The sequence below is a fragment of the Carex rostrata genome, chromosome 15, assembly GCF_964058835.1.
Source record: "Carex rostrata chromosome 15, lpCarRost1.2, whole genome shotgun sequence".
NCBI lineage: Eukaryota > Viridiplantae > Streptophyta > Magnoliopsida > Poales > Cyperaceae > Carex > Carex rostrata.
Genome location: NC_135932.1, coordinates 9,556,614 through 9,574,466, shown reverse-complemented (window position 1 = coordinate 9,574,466; position 17,853 = coordinate 9,556,614). Strand labels below are relative to the sequence as shown.

The window sequence follows — 17,853 nt, the reverse complement described above, 5'->3', positions numbered from 1 at the left end:
GTTTGGAGACCAAATTTTATATTTTTAGGAATTTTTTTACTATTTTTTTAGATAGATACAAAAATACTGTTTTTAGATGGTTCAGATTTACTGATTTTGTACCTATTTAAAAAAATAGTAAAAAATTTCTAAAAATATAAAATTTGGTTTCCAAACATATTTTAGTATGGATGTTAGGTTGAGCGGTTCGGATCGACTGTTTGAACTTTGAAATATTTTAGTATGGATGTTAAGTTGAGCGGTTCGAATTGACTGTTTGAACTTTGAAAATGATAGAGAGAGATGGAGGTACAAAAACAAGGAGGCATTTGAACCCTCCTCTTCTTATAAATGAATTTATATTTTTCCTCCTGAATCCTGATGTTGTACGAAGAGATTGAGCAGCACAGCAGCGAGAAAACGATTCTCACGTAATCTCTCGATCGATCTCAATTTGTTCCCAATCTTGGTCGATGAAGGGACCCAATCCCGCACCGCTACCACCTCCTCTCTACAGCCACTACAGCGTCGACCGCCGCACTCTCGCTCACCCCGACATCTCCGACCGCCACTCGATTCCACAACATGACCTTTTAGACCGCCGTGCGATACCACCAATGGATCCTCTCGACCGTCGCACGCTACCTCAGCCTGAGTTGATTGACCGGCGCCTCATAGCACCGCCTGACGGTCTAGAGAGGCGCACAATAGCTCTGTCCGACGGGTCGATTCGGACCTACTTCGCCTTGCCACCTGATCCACCTCCTTTTGCACGTGCGTACCACGTGCTCGATCGGTTGCCCCAGCCTATGAGCCAGTCTCAGCCCCACCCAAATCAGGGAGGCCTGGACAAAGCTGTTGGGTCTGAGGGGGAGCATGAGCGATCGGCTCAGAGGCAGAGCACGCCTAGTAATAGCAAGAGTGATAAGGACAGTGAGAGGAGTGGTGCCGGGCCATCAGGATCAAAGAGAAAACACGAACAAGAAGAGGCACGGTCCTCAAAGCGTGAAAAGACTGGAAGCAGAGGTAATTACTTGAAATACACAGATGAAGTGTAAAATTTCTGTAGTTTCCATCCAGAATGTTGTCGGTGTGGATCCTAACCTCAAATTTGGTGAATATAGAGGAGCAGAGGAATTTATTTGTGCTATTCACTCAATGATCATAGGTTGCCTGTTTGATATTAATCAAATCATCTGGATGTTTATATTTGTATTAGTATTGGTAAATAGCAGTTTAATCTTAACCATACAATAGTGAAACAGGCTGGAATTCACTAACCCGTTTCATACATATCATACATATCATATTTGTATTATTATTGATAAATAGCAGTTTAATCTTAACCATAAATATGTAAACGTAGTTCAAAATGAAGCAAAGTCAGGATATTCCCAAAGCTATGAGAAATAAGGAAGGAAAAGGTGATGTTATGGTACTGACCATGATTTGTTTACCTGGTATTATTAAATTTTTAACGTTTAACCTTACCATTAGATAAAGAAAAGGAAAAGGAGAAGGAGAAGGAGAAGGGAGAGAAGGGGAAGGCTATATTGGAGGGTGATAAAATGGGTTTGTTGGATGCATTCCTCAAGATGTCAAAACTTGTCAACGAGAGCTCGAGCCAGAAAAGAAACTACCTTTCAGACGGTAGGCATGGTCCTCTACGATGCAGTGTTTGTCCAAGGTTTGGTCTCAATTCAAGATTTGAATATCCTTCTTTTGTTAGAAGTGGAAAATTTCCCCTTCATGACCAAATATGGCCATTTAACTAGTGTAATATCTGTTAACATCCCTTGTTATAGATGGATATGATAACATACATAATTAATTGATCCCAGTCAACTTTTTTGTGGAATAGAAATATGTTTGCTTTATTCTTGGAAGTCAGAGAACAGTATGATTCTTATGAGAACTTAACCCTACCATAAATGTGGCTAACCCATGTTATAGGAAACAATTAACTTGCTAGGAAAGTGAGCTGCCACTGCTGTTCTAATAGTGCCTCATTTCTCATACAGCTATGAAAGGGAGTCAAAAGACTTTATAAACATGAATGCTCTTCTTTTGCACGCATACAATGCGATGAATCTTGAATTACTTGTCAAGCACCGAGCACTGCACAAGGCGCTGTGTGTCCTCATGGGGTGGGACCCGTCAGTGGAGCCTACCAACTCAAAGGGGTACCAGAGGCTGTCTCCTGACCAGGCCCAGGCCAACAGGGATGACCTCGTGGTCTGGCCGCCAACGGTTGTGATTCAGAATACCAATTCGTCTAGTAAGAAGGATGGCCATCTTGAGGGCATGGGAAATAAAGAAATGGATGCTAGACTTTTAGGTACCTCCCTTGACTTCTCTGCCTTTTCTTTTGGTACTATAGGTCTAGTGCAACTACACTTTAGTGTCAGATGTGGATTGGTACTGTGCAGTATTTACTGTCTTGAAGATCTGCTTAATGGGGATAGAATGAAAAAGAAGTGAGAAAATACATTGTGGCACTATTAGTATGCTTTGTTACTATTCTTGCTTGTATGGTTTTCAGTTGGGTTTGTTAGGTGTCTTGTGGATGTTTGTTTTTGGAAGTATGGGCATAATTGATTAGAGAGTGAGGCTATGGTAATATGCATATTACGGATCGACCCTTGCTATGGATCCATATCTCTATATTTAAAATTCAAACAACTGATCCGAACCGTTAAACATAATCTTCATGTCAAAATGTGTACTTGTACACCAAATTTTATATTTTTTAGAATTTTTTACTATTTTTTTATATAGGTAGAAAATCGCTTCTTTTGGATGGTCAAGAATTTTCAAATCAATTGATTTTCTGCCTATTTAAAAAAATAGTAAAAAAACTTCTATAAAATATAAATATGGTCTGCAAGCACATTTCTATATGAAAATCATGTTGAACGGTTTAGATCGATTATTTGAACTTTAGAAAGGGAGATAATGAGTCCATAGCGCAGGACGTTGTGTAATGTGTATATTACCATAGCCGCACTCTTGATTAGAAAGTATTAAAAGACACGAAGGAAAAGCAAAAAAAATATGAAGATTGAACTGAAAAACAAATGGAGTTATATAATACAGTGTAAAGAACTAGCAGTTATATACTATTCTGTTAGCTAGAGTTTGGTATTTCTGAACACTCCTCTCACTGGAATATCCAATGAATTGCTCATTAAAAAAAGGAAAAATAAAAGGAACTGCATTTCTCAGATTCTTTTCTTCTTTTTCTTTGATCAGTCATCTTTATTAAGAGATTGTCTATTACTAGGATATAAAGCTTTCCTTTTGAAGGTTTGCCTAATCTGCAGTTGCGAAGAAAAACAAAATAACTGCCTTGTTGCATCTAAATTAACACCGTTACAGCACCAGTAGTAAAAAAATGACAGAGGGGCTCATCTGAAGGGGTCGTTTGAACGAATAAAATGTTTTGGGGGCCAATTATACCAAATTATTAGTTCAAGGGTCATTTTCAGACTTCTCTCTAATATTATAAAAGATTATAGTGTGATATATGAAATTGTGGTGTTGAAATTTATTTATGGATTACTCAATTTGGGTAATGGGTACTTGTGTATGAAACAAGTATTACCAGCCTTGCTATTGGAAAAAAATAATCTTACTCTTTAAAGGGAGCTAGCTAATGAGAGAAATTCATTAGTTGCATCTGTGTTATAGAATAAGGTACAGATAGGTTAGTCAGGTCAACTAAATAACATTTGCATCCTTGGTAATATGTATTTTGTTACCCATACCATATAAACTTTTATGTGGCGTACATCAGTTATTCATAGTGTGAGTGTGATAATTTTTAATTATATTTGAATATCCAGATTTAGGCTTCACAGGGGGCAAGTCAAAGTCTCTGTATGGAAGGGAGGGGCATCAAGGGGTGATACTTGTTAGATTCTCAGAGACCCTAGCCGGCTTGAAGGAAGCAGAACGCCTTTCAAAGCTATTTGAAAAATATGGCCAGGGGCGTAAGAACTGGATTGAAGTGCAAAAGGGCAAGGACAATAATAGAAGTAGTGATAAGTCAGTGGATACAAAAAGGGATAGGAATCAGAATCTGGTTAAAGAATATGGGTCAGGTGAGAAGCGGGTTTTGTATGGGTACTTAGCTACTGCATCTGAATTAGAGATGTTTGATTCTGATGCGAAGAAAAGGGCAGTTATTAGGAGCAGGAAGGAATCTGATTTCCCTGATAAGTAAGTTAAGAATGGCTTTTTTGTAATGTAATGACCAAGTTTTCATTTGAGTTAGGAGATTGTTGTAAAGGATTCTAGCCAATTTTAATTTTGTATCATTTACAGGGTAGCATAGTCCTAACATTGTTCTGACTATGTGTTTCTTAGAGAGGGAAAATGATTGATTTTTTTTTTTTTTTTACTGAAAAAGGATACTTTAGAAACTATTAAGCGTACTCTTGGACTCTTACCCTTGTATAGTCCATGTCCTCTACAGTACCTCAAAAATTAAGATTGAAATCCTGATCGTCCGATCAGAATATTCGTACCAATACGAATTAAATGGTCCGAATTATTTCTGCAATAAATCAAATTTGAATTTTTGGAAGCATTATATTATATTCTTCCTTTTTAGCTGAGCTAGAAACTAGCTTACAGCTTTCAAGCATTAATTTGTTTTTTTCTTTTCATGCGAAATTGTGAGCTTTGCCACTTTTTGAAAAAAATCTGGGCCATAGCATGCTGATTGCGAATGCGTATCCTCTGCATTAACTCAAATGAGAATCTTTTGAGTTAAAAGAATTTGAACCGTCTGATTTTAAAAGAAGTCAATTTTACACTTGCTTATAACATAGGGCCTTTTAATATTAGTGCATATCTAATTGGCACGAATCTTAAAACAGATTAAACAATTGCTGCCTCTTGAGTTAATGCAGAGATACGAATTTGCTAATTGCTGCCTCTGTTTCAAAAGCAACTCCCCAAAGTCAAGGTTGTCGATATTTTTTATTCATTGGAGAAGTCTATTTGTTCAAACCAGACCGGTTGCAATTGAACCGGTCCCTTAAAATTCTGAATTCGTATCCTCTCAAAAAGAAATCTTTTGAGTTAATTAATCTGGACCCTCCAATAGCTTTAAAAGTCATGCCAATTTAGATCCACACAAATATTATAGAGTTCATATATTATAGGCATAGACCGGATGGACTCCGTTTAATTAATACTGACAATGAGGACTCATAAATTATGGAGTCCTAAACCTGGTTCACACCGAATGAGACCGATCTGATTTTACCTTTTCGGTATATCCTTTTTTTTTTATGACAAGTCTGGAGATATGAATTTTTTTTTATAAACCCTAAATAAAAGAAAGAAAAATTAGGAACCAACTTGATTGATTAGTTTTCTTTTTACAAAAATCATAAGTAACAAATAGATTATTCGGTACTAACTATAAAAATTATAAGTACCGAATAGTCTATTCGGTACAAACTATTTAATTTTATGCGGTACCGAATAGCCTATTCGGCACCACCATATTCCACTCAAACGATGTGGTATTTTTTGTAGTGCTGAATAGGCGATTTAGTACTGCAAAAAAAAAAAAAAATAGTTAGTGCTGAATAGCCAATTCCATACTTTAATAGTTTATAAAGAACCAACTAATCTAGTTGGTTTCCTAACATTTGTTTGCTATTTATAGTTTATAAAAAAAAAACTCCGGAGGTAGAGTATTGTGACCGTACCGGGTTTTGATGTGTCCAGAACAAAGTTGTGTCGTATCTACACATCGAAATTTCTGGATGTATTGTGTAATGTTGTACAATCCTAAAAATGAACACCACATGTTTAACGATACAATACGGTTTGATATGATGTGCTTCATCGTGCCGTGTCAGTACTTAAACGTATCGTGCTGATTTTTTTTTTTATAGATCTTAATAAATTGTTACTTTAAAAATATATGTCGAAGCGTGCCGATTTTTTTTAATCTTGATAAAGTGTTACTTTAAAAATATGTGCTGATGTTTAAAAATAAATATAATTATTAAAAAATCAGAAAAAAATTAAATTATATTTTTTTTGTAAATTCCTTTTCTGTGTTGTGTTGAATTTTTGTTTTGGTATAATTTGTGAAAATATTTCTGAGTAACAAAATCGAATTTTTTTAGAAAACGTGTTGAATTGTATTCATGTCTAGACTTACTGTGTCTATATTTGTATGTTGTGTCATGTCGTATTTGTATCTAGACGTGTTTTATTTAAATGTATCGATTTTAAATAACTTTCACTCTTATTTTTTAATTATTTTAATTTTTGCAAGAATAAACATTATTTGTTAAGAAATATCAGATTTTCAAGCTATGAGATAATGAGACTCAAATATTAATAAAATCAGTCATATAAAATTTTCATACTATGAATGCAAATTAATTTTACAATACCTATAATCATTTACTTCATAGATTTACTATATAGAAATTATGCACAACACAACTACATATATAAATTAAAAAAAATAAGAATCAATTGACACCAAACTTGTTTGTATTTGTCTCTCATAAAATAAAATTAGAATATATTTATTGGTTCTTCAATCTTAATATTCTAACTCCACCCTTAACAATACTTTATTTATTTTTATTTATTTTATTTTTGGTTCTTACACGGCACGTAGGCCTACACTATTTCATCTAAGGAAAAAACAGGTTCCAGATTATCTTTCTATCCCACTGGTAAATCCTAGCCTGATTTGCTAGCTGATGAGCTTTTGTGATGTTCTCAGTTTCTCTAGTGCAGTGCAAAACACTATATGAGTGTTCTGTTCATCAGGGACCATGCTTGCCATATCTCCCCATAAGACCTCCAGTCCGTAAAATTGGGTTGCTTCTGAGACAATGCATGCATAGTCTCAAGAGAAACTGTAATACAGTTTTTTTCCAGACAAATCTGGACCATAAAAAACAGCGATATTCAATAAATCTAAAAAAATAGTAAAATTTTTTCAAAAAATGTAAAATTTGGTCTCCAAGCACATATTAATATGGAGAACAAGATGAACGGTTTGGATCGGTCATTTAGACTTTGAATCGGTGATTTATGGTCCAATGCACACCATGGCCTATGCATTGCAATGCACCATAGCCCATCTCTCTCTCTCTCTCTATATATATATATATATTAAGTTTAAAATCCTACCATTATAGAAATAACTATATTGGAGTACGGTAATTATCAACATTAAACAAATATTTTTTTTAAAAGGCAGTATAGTTTTCCTTATTGCAAATAAAATCTTCTATAAAAACCTACAGTTTTCTTTATTACGAAAAAATTCCTCTAAGCATAAATAATAATAATCAATTTTTCGAGACGTGACCAATCCGTTTATTACTTTTAGGGGGAATTTCATATATCCCCTCAAAAACCTTGAAATTACATATTTCCCCCTCTAAAATTCATAATATCATATTTACCCTTCTAAAGTTCAAAAACTCTCAAATTTATCCAATTTATTGATTTTTCTAATAAACCTCATTTTAAATTTATAAATACCCATTTTATCCCTTCTCCCACTTCTCTATTTCTTCTTTCGCTTCGTTCCTAGAGATATCTATCTCTGATATCCCAAACTCATTTTGTCTAAACTACCAATAAATACCCTCCAAAACGTGGAAAATATCATGCATATCCTCCTAATCTACTTGAAAATAATCCAACCTCCATCGCACATGCACAATTAAAATTAAAAATAAAGGAGGCTCAGTTCTTTTGAAGTAGTTGGTAACAGAACTTTTATTTTCCCAATTGAAGGTTTAGTAATCACAAATTATTAGTGTTTTCAGGTCTTAACTCTAGGTATCAAGTCTAGATTTGAGGCTAATTCTGATTTTCACCATTTCTAATATTACTTAAACCTCATATATAGAAAACACTCTTTCATAATTATATGAAAATCAAAATCAGTTTGTGTTAAATTCTGTGATGTTGAGGAATTGATGAGGTTCTAATACATGGATATGTTTAATTTTGAATAATTATCAAGAATTTTACTAAGAAATTGAGCTTTTGGGTTTATGTTTATGTTGAAAATTAAGTTATGGAATAAACTGAGCAACAAGCTCAAGTTGCAAATGTTCGTAGGCATGCCATTTACACACATTTTCAAAAGAAAGGAGGGAGAAAGGGTAATATGGGTAATTTAGAAATTTAAAATGAGCTTTATTAGAATAATCAATAAATTGGGTAAATTTGTGAGTTTTTAAACTTTAGAAGGGTAAATATAATATTATGAATTTTAGAGGGGGAAATACGTAATTTCAAGGTTTTTGAGAGAGATACATGAAATTCCCCCTTATTTTTATGTAGTCAATTCTTTTTCTGACCTTTAATTTGAAGAAGACTGATCTCATATGAACGATAAAATCGAGTAGATTATTCTCCTGACTTTTAATTTGTTATTTTCTCGAACAATTACCGGAGACAGGCTAAGAAGAGACAGAGCAGAAATATATTTTTCTCCTCTAGAAGTGTGCAACGAAGGAGGTGGGAGGAAATAAAAAATGGAAAAGAAGGGTCCAGATCAGCAAAACAAGGGTAAAAGACTCACAGACTATTCTCTATTCCGGTCCAATTCTTAATTCCAACTCTCCCCTGGAATTGAAAAAGCTGGAAAAGTGCTCTAATCCGGATCCTCTATTCCACTCCATTCTAACTCTGCTCGGCTGGAATAAAATCTTAATTCCATTCAATTCATCTATTCTAGTGCTGCTGAACAGGCCCTCTATGATAGGTGATAATAATGTGGGATTATCAAAGATGAAACCAGTAATTTTTTTTATACTACTGCTACTACTGGAAAAATAAATAAATTCTTTACAAATTAATTGTTCGATATTTTTTTTATCCTTTGTTACTTCAAAAACATTTGATACAAATTTATTAGGCACTTAAACTAAGAGAATGGTTTCTTAAATTCTAATTTATGAAAAACGTATTATTTCGGTGACACTAACTTCAAAATGCATTAAATAGATTTCAAACAATAAATCCAAACCAAACTACCTTGCGAGTGATGCATTTACGAGCAAGTTTTATAAATTTTTGAATTTATTTTGCATGAAGTCAAGCAGTAAAAAAAAAGTTTTAAATTAATTTTAATGCATTTATTTTTCATCATTTTTTACCACGTAAGTTCATACTAAATAAATTCATAAATTTTACATGTAAATACATCACTCGTAAGACAAAGTAGATCAGTTTAAATGATTTGAATTCATTATTTAAAACCTATTTAATAAATATTAAAGTCAGTGTCACTACAACTAAAATAAAACTAGACTCATTTATGAGCATATTCAAAGTATATGTAGAGCAACAAGTTGCTCGATCAACCTTTTACACTAGAGAAAATTAAAAGACTATTCTTCTCATGTAAATGTTATAAAGGCTGATTCTCTTTTTATTTTATCAATCTTTTTGGAATGTTATTTACCTCTAATATGTTGAAACTTTTTAATGCATTCCATCATAACAATTTGGAGGTAGTAAATTAATTTTAGCTACTATTTGCTTATTATCTAAAAAAGAAAAGAAAATGCTATTTTAATTAAAAAAAATTAACCAAAAGAGTCTTGTCAAAATTGTTGGCCAATAGACTACCACAGGTATATCTCACAAATTTTTTTTTTTAAAAAATAAAAAATTATATCTATATCTCACAAACCAAGAATTTAGGAGGTTCGTGTAATTTAGTTTGAAATGGATTCAATTTGGGTTAATCGGATCAACCAAGAGTCATTGGAGCACATTCTCGCAAATACACAATGGAGTCTCAATTGCGTACTGGTTTGATAACTGGATTAATCCGACAATGTCATCCCTTATAGCACCCCTTCCATCAAATCGCAATTGGTCATTGCAGAGAGCAATAGACAGTGGTCTGCCACATTTCAATGTTGAACAAGGTGCAGTAGAAGATTGCCTTAGGTGGAAATGGACTGCCAACCAGCTGTACTCAGCAAAGTCCTTCTATTACATGATCACCTCAGGGGGGCGGATCAAATGGGCATACCAATTCACATGGCAACTCAAGATTCCACCAACAGTCAAAATATTCGCATACTTATGTCTCATGGGGAGAATTCTGACTCATGATGTGATGGCCACAAGAGGAATACATTGTGAAATGCGGTGCAGTATGTGTCAAACATGCCCTCTTGAAACAGCTACACATATCCTTTTCCATTGTGCATATGCGGTGAAGCTCTGGAGAAGGATTGAATTACACCTGGGATTTCGGATCATGAGTAATGGGAATACAGTGCAAGACACGCTGACAGAATCCTACAGGTCATGCAGGAGGCGCCTATCTAAGATGAAATGGGGGGCCTATTTCTTCTTGGCTTGCTGGATCATCTGGAAGGAAAGAAACAACATGATTTTCCAGAATAAGTGCATGGATGCTGAGTGGGCGGCAGGCAAGGCCATGAAGGAAGCAACATTATGGTTAAAATTTTGTTAAGTTATGATGTTTTACCTTTTGATTTTGCTGTTTTTCTGGATGTCTTCTCAAGCTGTTTTGCTAATAATGCCTACGGGCTACAACTGTAACACCAGATAGCTTCTATCCGGTTTTCAAAAAAAAGAAAAAAAAAGAGAGGTAATAATGAACTGAGCAAAGCTAACAACATTTGCTCACGTATGTAGTGGAATTGGGAGATTCAAAAGCAACAACTATTACAGATCTCTTTTTCTTGAATTTTAATTTGCTTGACATCATAATGCACCCGAGTTCTTAATGTTAAGCACCTAAGGTTGGTAAAATCTAGCATCATCCCCCAAAACAGATCTCTTAGAAGGAAACAACCAAGATTCAAATCTGCTCCACCCTCTTATTCTTTCATCCGGACTGTTCAAAATCGATCACATAACTTCAATTATATCTGATTCGTTTTAATATATTATATTGATATAAAATAAAAAAGCAATTAAAGCCGTGTAATCGATTTTGAACGGTCCAGATGAAAGAACAGAAGGGTCCTCCTTTTCTTAAGAAACGGAGTAGATTTGATTCCACAATTAACCCTTGACTAATCCGTTCTGATCCAGACATCCACATTGGAACCCCTGATATTGACGTGACACAAAACCTGACTAAATATCTGAGACTGACCAACCTGACAAGTGACAAAGCAAATTTATCTGACCTGTGAAAAGCACCATCCTGACCCAAGATGGCGAAATAATTTGACAAGCAATGAATCGAAATGTGAAATCAACTAACCCAAAACCTAAACCAGAATGACCAAAGACTTGGCAATGTGCCAAATCCAATATTGGAAAAATAAATAAACAGAAATAACCTGACCTAATGACATGAGCCTGCATTGAACAACCTGAGCAACCCAAGACTTAAAACTTCTTTTTCTTTAAATTTTCCTAGACTTGAAATTGATTCAAAGTAGTATGCCCTGAATCTGATATGCCATGGCCATAACCTGATCTGACTCAAGACACTTTGTTGTCAGAAAATACAATAGGTGCCATCATGTATCAGTATGGAATCCAACTGTTATTCACCTCTGTGGTATCAGGTTATTCATGACATGCCAGAACATGACAAAATCATCAAAGCAGAAAATGAAACTAAAAAAGGAGTTACCAGCTACACTTTTTTCATGTTTTTCTTTCCATTTTTTACCACAACCCAAGGGGCAAGAAAATGAAACTTCCTCTCAACCCCTGATGAAATCAAACAGATATTAATTTCTAAAAAATAGTTAACAGTTATTTAGAAATTCATTTGAGTTGCCAAGATGTAGATGCTAGTCTACATAAAAAGATTTTCAATGTCGATATGAAGGGATCTATTTTAGAATTTGTGTCAAGAGTTAAAAGGACAATTCAGATTTTCTAATTGTAGCTCAGGCAACTTTAAGATATACTGATTCGACAATGTTAGCGTCCAATTTTGGATTTGATGCTATATGATTAAACTTTATACAGCTTTGAAAACTTGACGCTGGTAATATAATTATAGCGTCGCTAGAGCATGCATTTGATGTTTCTCTTTTAATTCCATTAAAAAAAATCAAAAGTACTCTGCCAATTTTTACCCTCTTAGACTTCAGATGTGGCATGTGCTGTTCTATTAAAAAAAAAAAAAAAAAGATGCCTCAGTTGGCTTAATTGTCGTTCGGATTCACATTAGTACCATTATTCTATTGGCGAACCTTTTAATTCATCGCCTATTCTTACAAGATGCATTTTTGAAAGTATATTAACTGTACCAATTATATTTCGATCTACACGAATCTCCAGTGTTTCTCGAGACTAAAAAACAAACAAAATAAATAAATGCATTACAAACTTGCATTTTAATAAGCAAAAGAATGTAAAAAAAAAAGAAAAAAAAAACTGTATTACAGTTTAAAAAAACTAATGAAAGAGTGTAATTTCTTAGTCTAGGTGTTAACATTAATACAATTATCATAATAATACAGAATCTATACTGAAAATATTGATGCATCTCCAATACCTCTGATACCCCATGTGAAAAGGAAGAAGAAAATTAAAAGCCAAAACAATTTACCAATCACCAAAAACAACAGCGAGGAAAAGAAAAGAAAAAAAATAGCCAAAATTTATAACATGTTAAAGAATACAATATACCATATCTGAACTTTAACCATCTATTGGGGTTCATTCAAATATGAACCTCATAAAATTTTCCATAAAATAGGACATTCAAACCGCTGCTTCAATGCCGGCATCTGGTATGGCCGGTACGCCAGTGATTTCCTTCTCCTTTTCATCAGGCTCAGGAAATATTTCCAAAAGCAAAGATGGTGCAACATTATTAACAATTTTACATGTTGCATCCCATAAACCTTTATTATCTTTCGAAAGGGCCCCACTAGCTTTCATAACTAGAAGTGTATTCTTAAGCAGCTCTGGAATCGCCTCTTGTAACTTCTCCATTCTCCTACCACGTAATTTAACCTTCACATACTGCTCCATTCTGCTAACCACCCCCAGCCAGAGCTCCACAAAAGCCTCCCCAAGGGCTGAGACATCTTGCAACGACTGGAGAAAGGCCTTCGAAAGAAGCTTTATGGCATGAAGCAGAGATGTCTCCATGTTTCTGTAATCCTTCGGTGAGTAGCTTTTTGCAATCTCCAGCATCTCATCTAGCAGTTGAAAAACAACCTCAAATGACTGTAACCACACAGGACCCGAGAGACAGATGCCATCAACTCCAACCAAGCACCTTTGCATTGATATCAATGCATGATTTCTCACCTCCTCCCTGTTATCGGTACAAACACGCCGTAAAGCCAGCACTAATCTCAGCCACATTTCACGTATCCCATCCAGTACCTGCTCAGAATCACCTCCTACCACCTTAACCTCATTGGACCACCTCGACAAGCAACTAACAGAGTCAGCCATAAGATCCAATGCATGTACTGACCTGTCACCTGGGACCAAACGTGAATCAGCAAACTGTCGCGCTGCCTCCACACATAGTATAAAGTTTGCAGGAGAGAGGTGTGCTCTGTCTGACATGACAAACACGAGAGCATCAAAACCAGTTTCACAAGCATCTGGGTGGCGGGCTGTGATAGATAGTAAATTGATAACAGTGCGCCAGCCTGTCTGTGAACGGATGTGGGATGCGTTGGCCTTCAATAACCGAGCAACCTCTTGTGTGATGTTCTCACAGTATGCATCAGCAACACGTGCATCCAGTTTGAGGATCAGCTGTAACGACCGCAAAAGATCATCAGACAAGTTTTCTTTGTACGGCAGCAGCCTCTGGCAAATGTGCAAAAGCCCGAAAACAGCCTTCTCGACTAGGTTACAAGGCATTACTGTAGACTGGACAATCCGGGCTATGTGTTCGTAAATCCCTTGCCATAGGAGGGTAATACGGTCACGATTATTTAATGTCATAGTGATAAGCAGCTCAAGGCAGAATACAGCAGTGTCCTCCTCGTCAGACGAGAAACCGATCTTCTTAGGCTGGCTGGCAGCCTGGATCAGTGCACGAGCTAGGTGAGACAGTGAGTCAGCATGTAGAAACTTGCTCTCTGCAAATATATTATCTATCTCACACTTCCTCACAGTTTCCGAAGCATCCCGTCGGGCTGCAATTTGCTCTTCACTGGGTTGTGTCTGGACTTCCTCAGTGTCTAGTGACAGTAGCTGGGTGAACCGCCCCATCAGACTGTAACTCCTCTTATGGGTGTTGATTGCCACAGTTTGTGGTGCCGCAGCAGGAGTTGCTACTGGCTTTGTTATCAATGGATCTGAAGAAGAAGGTTCTGACAACTCATCAATAGAAGCATCTGATGTGAGCCGGGCAGGTAACAAGCCCATTTTGTGCAGATTCAACATGCAACTCACTATGCTCTTCCAGCCAGATCTTATGTGATCACCATAATTATTGGCTATGTAAAACACAGCCTCAGTTGCCATGCGAGCTTTTGTATCCTCCCCAAAAGCAGTTACCTGATCATCTACATTGGAAATATTTTGAAGATTAGTGAATTTGCACAGCGCTACAACTAGGTCATTCAATGCCTCTTCAGTATGATAACTTGCAGCTAACTTCGCCACAGCCAGGAAACCATCGATACATGAACCAAGAACTCGGCTGTGCTCACTGTAGTCAAACACTACTGATATGGCTGCAACAGCAGGGCCAGCCATAATGGCAAACATATCACGGTCGAGAAAAGCCTGTGAATAGTTGCACTTTACGTACGGGGATGTCTTGTTGGCCTTGGCCATTAAATCAAGCCAACGGCTGAGAGTCATCTCTGGAATTCCAGAACCAGAACCAGCGCCAGGATCAGCCGGCATGGTACGGATCTCATTCCGGCAAATCGAGAAGTACATCTCTGACAAATACTCCCGTGGAAGGTCCGACCCACCATTGATTCTTCTATTATTTCGAATGAAATCCTCCTCTGTCATTTTGTTCTTCACACGTATGTTGTGTTGGTCGGTGTTCAGCATTATTAAAGAATATGACAAAACAAGGGCTGCATCTTTGTTTGCTAAAATCTGGGGCGACTGCTCATAATACCATTCAGAGAAGGCCTCAAGCACACGTTGGATTTTTTGCGACTCACCAGGTAAACGAAATGTTTCCAAAAATAACCTTAAAGCAGTGTCGAGGCTCATGCCAGAAAAATCAAAGGTCCTTGCAAATTCGTAAAGGACGAGGATGCAGAAGTCATCATGATCGCCTAGATAGTCACCCAGTAGGTTCTTATCAAGACCTGGAGTGTACCTAAAAAGCAAGGCTACACTTTCTGGATCGAGATTTTCAGGAAGGAGTTTTGCATTTTGTAGGAATTCGAGTCCCTTTTTCGGGTCCCGGTTAAATTGATCCACACCACCAACTAATTTCTTTTTAATGAACTTTCGTTGTCGCATGAATTGCACCCATTTTTCAGGATCGGTGATGTCCTCGCACTTCACCAACCAAAAGGGGTAGTATTTATCAATTTCCTCAGAAACAGCCAGGTCTGACACGTGATGCCTTGATCCTACTCTTTCAGCAAAGGACCGAACAACTGCAACAAGCCCCTCTAGTGCGAGCACGTTCAGAGAAGACAGAGGGGCATTTACAGGAAAAGCACTTTTTGACAAAAGGCTAACGAGGTCTTCAAATACATTGGTACACATGATTTCACAATCCATATTAGTATACATCTCGGACATGAACTCCTTTTGTCTACAAAAATCAACTAATGCCTCCAGAGCTACCTCCTCCTGCTGATACGTGGCCCCATACCTACTCTGTGCTAGTCTAAGTATAACACCTGAGAAGAATGCCTCCAGTTGGAGCTTCAGCTCTCCTCTCAAGTGATAGAACAGATTGAGCACTATACTACAAACCGTTGAGAGAATTAGTGGGCTCATTGACAGCCCAAATTGCATCAAATTTCTGAATAACTCATCTTTCACAAAAGTGAGAAGTTGCCGGTGTTTGTGGAGTGATGACCCTGATAGCTCTATGGCACTCTGTAGTAACCCCAGCGCAAACAGTGGTACATCTTCATCAAAGTCAATCGGGTTGACCCGTCCATTGATTTCTATATCCTCAGCAATGTTTAGTAAGGAACAGAGAAACTCGAATATCTCAACCATACATGGGATGCCGAATGGCTCATTAAGAGCCGGGTCAGGGACAGGTTCCTGGTTCAGCACTGTTGGGTCTACAGACCCATTTTGGAGAATTTTGGTCTCAGCTGTTTGGTCAGTGCTGGGCTTGACCTGTAGAAGTAATTTCCTCATTAATCCTGATTGACTTCCAAATATGTAAGATACCAGAAGTAGAATTTAAAGAATACCAATGCATGGTTTGGCATCATATCCGTAGCCCAGTATTGTAATGGAAGCGGCAAAGTTTGTGTTCCTGTCCTTATTTAATTATTCACTTTGTTTGCTTTTAATTTTGTCAGTTATGTAAAGGCCACTTACTGTGCTTTTGGTTCACAAGTTGCTTCACTAAATAATAGGTAGCATATGCTCCATACTAATTACTAATCTGTACTGACCAGTTTAGCATGTGTTTGCACTAAAGATGGAAAGGAATTCATAGCCCAAAGACCACTACTACTGAAAGATGCAATTCTCGGTACATACCAATACCTTCTAGTGTTATCACTTTATCAGTGTGTGTGATACTGTTCAAAACATAAAACAAACAAAGTCGAGATCTATTACCTCCTCTGGAGACAAATCTGGAAGCCGTGAGAAAACACACCGCACAACCTCTTGCATTGTCTGTCTGGACACCCTTTGCAACAGCTCCCCTTTGGTTCCAGCCTGCTGCACCACTCTGAAGCATGTGTTGACAATGGCGCACACGTGGCGGTTAGTAAGTGTAGGCGCCGCACGGGATCTAACACATCCCAGCAACACCTGCAATATTTTCATCAGTACAGCTTCCTCTGATGCCGGGTCTGTTACTTCGAACCTGCACCCGGTAACTGCATCCACCACTGCATCCAATGCACCCGTTATGTTGGCCGTGCTCACATCAAACACATCAAGTGCAAAGAACTTATATAGAGAATTGAGAGCTGCGCCAGTGATTGGTGCTCCAGTCTCGTCAGACCGGATTAAGTCGAGGAATGGGCGAAGGTAGATGGTGGGGTCGACTGAGAAGAAGTCGTGTGGGTTCCATGTGAAGGCCAGGCTTCGCACCACCTTGAGGGATTGAATGAGGGGGTGGTCCGAGTGGTCGTCGCCATGTTCATCGGAGCCATAACGGACGCCAATTGGGCCGCCCCAGCGCACGTTGCGCCGCATCACGGCCAGCACGGTGGAGACCTCGGCGCTGACCACGCACGCCATGGATATACGAACGGGACACGTGGCGGCCGGTGATTGGTTAAGGCCGCCCATGTCGGTATATAGTGACCAGGTAATTGGGTTAAAATAGGGAAGAAGGCATTGCAAAGAGGGGATCTTTTAGTGTTAGAGAAGTTAGATCTGAGATTTGAAGGAAGGTGAGGAATTGGCAATCGAGAGCTCAGATCTAGAGAAGGGATAGATCAGATCTAATTTGTGAGCTCGAGAGAGAGCTCCATTGCTGGTTTCCTTCTCCGTTCGGAAGTCCAAGGAAGAGGTTTGATTCCTTGATGCATTTTATATTTACATTTATATTTTTTTTCATTTTTTTTTCGTTTTATGTTTATTTTATTATTACAATGAATAGGAGCGTTCTTTCTTGAATTCATACTTCATTCAATTGGCCAAACAGGAACAAGTACAATATTGTGCAGATTGCGCCTAAAAATATAATTTGTGTAAACAAAAAAATAACAAAATAAACATTTTACATAGTCACGAGATCCGCGAATTAAATTC

At 37.2% G+C, this 17,853-nt stretch overlaps 2 protein-coding genes across 3 annotated transcripts; one reads left to right on the top strand and one right to left on the bottom strand.

Moving 5' to 3' along the window:
• The first annotated feature begins 369 nt into the window (after positions 1-369).
• LOC144566622 (uncharacterized) lies at positions 370-4,356 on the top strand. 2 transcript variants are annotated; one of them, XM_078316667.1, is made up of 4 exons: positions 370-1,005; positions 1,477-1,666; positions 2,001-2,317; positions 3,825-4,356. In XM_078316667.1, exons 1-4 carry the CDS (start codon positions 453-455, stop codon positions 4,202-4,204), a joined length of 1,440 nt encoding a protein of 479 aa, XP_078172793.1. In that variant the 5' UTR covers positions 370-452; the 3' UTR covers positions 4,205-4,356. The 2 variants fall into 2 exon arrangements, with proteins under 2 accessions (XP_078172793.1, XP_078172794.1); XM_078316668.1 differs by having other exon boundaries at positions 1,483-1,666; positions 3,825-4,354.
• An 8,044-nt stretch (positions 4,357-12,400) lies between these two features.
• LOC144566931 (ARF guanine-nucleotide exchange factor GNOM-like) lies at positions 12,401-17,642 on the bottom strand. Its single transcript, XM_078316979.1, has 2 exons — positions 16,705-17,642; positions 12,401-16,251 (listed from the first exon to the last, which is right to left on the bottom strand). Exons 1-2 carry the CDS (start codon positions 17,386-17,388, stop codon positions 12,709-12,711), a joined length of 4,227 nt encoding a protein of 1,408 aa, XP_078173105.1. The 5' UTR covers positions 17,389-17,642; the 3' UTR covers positions 12,401-12,708.
• Between the last annotated feature and the right edge of the window lie 211 nt (positions 17,643-17,853).

What these genes read in the sequence shown, in the direction of transcription:
- LOC144566622 (XM_078316667.1), top strand. Translation starts at nt 453, where the DNA reads ATGAAGGGACCCAATCCCGCACCGCTACCACCTCCTCTCTACAGCCAC. An exon ending in CGATGCAGTGTTTGTCCAAG is followed by an intron (nt 1,667 to 2,000) that starts GTTTGGTCTCAA and finishes TTTCTCATACAG; the next exon opens with CTATGAAAGGGAGTCAAAAG. An exon ending in AATGGATGCTAGACTTTTAG is followed by an intron (nt 2,318 to 3,824) that starts GTACCTCCCTTG and finishes TTGAATATCCAG; the next exon opens with ATTTAGGCTTCACAGGGGGC.
- LOC144566931 (XM_078316979.1), bottom strand. Translation starts at nt 17,388, where the DNA reads ATGGGCGGCCTTAACCAATCACCGGCCGCCACGTGTCCCGTTCGTATA. An exon ending in CAGATTTGTCTCCAGAGGAG is followed by an intron (nt 16,252 to 16,704) that starts GTAATAGATCTC and finishes TTACTTCTACAG; the next exon opens with GTCAAGCCCAGCACTGACCA.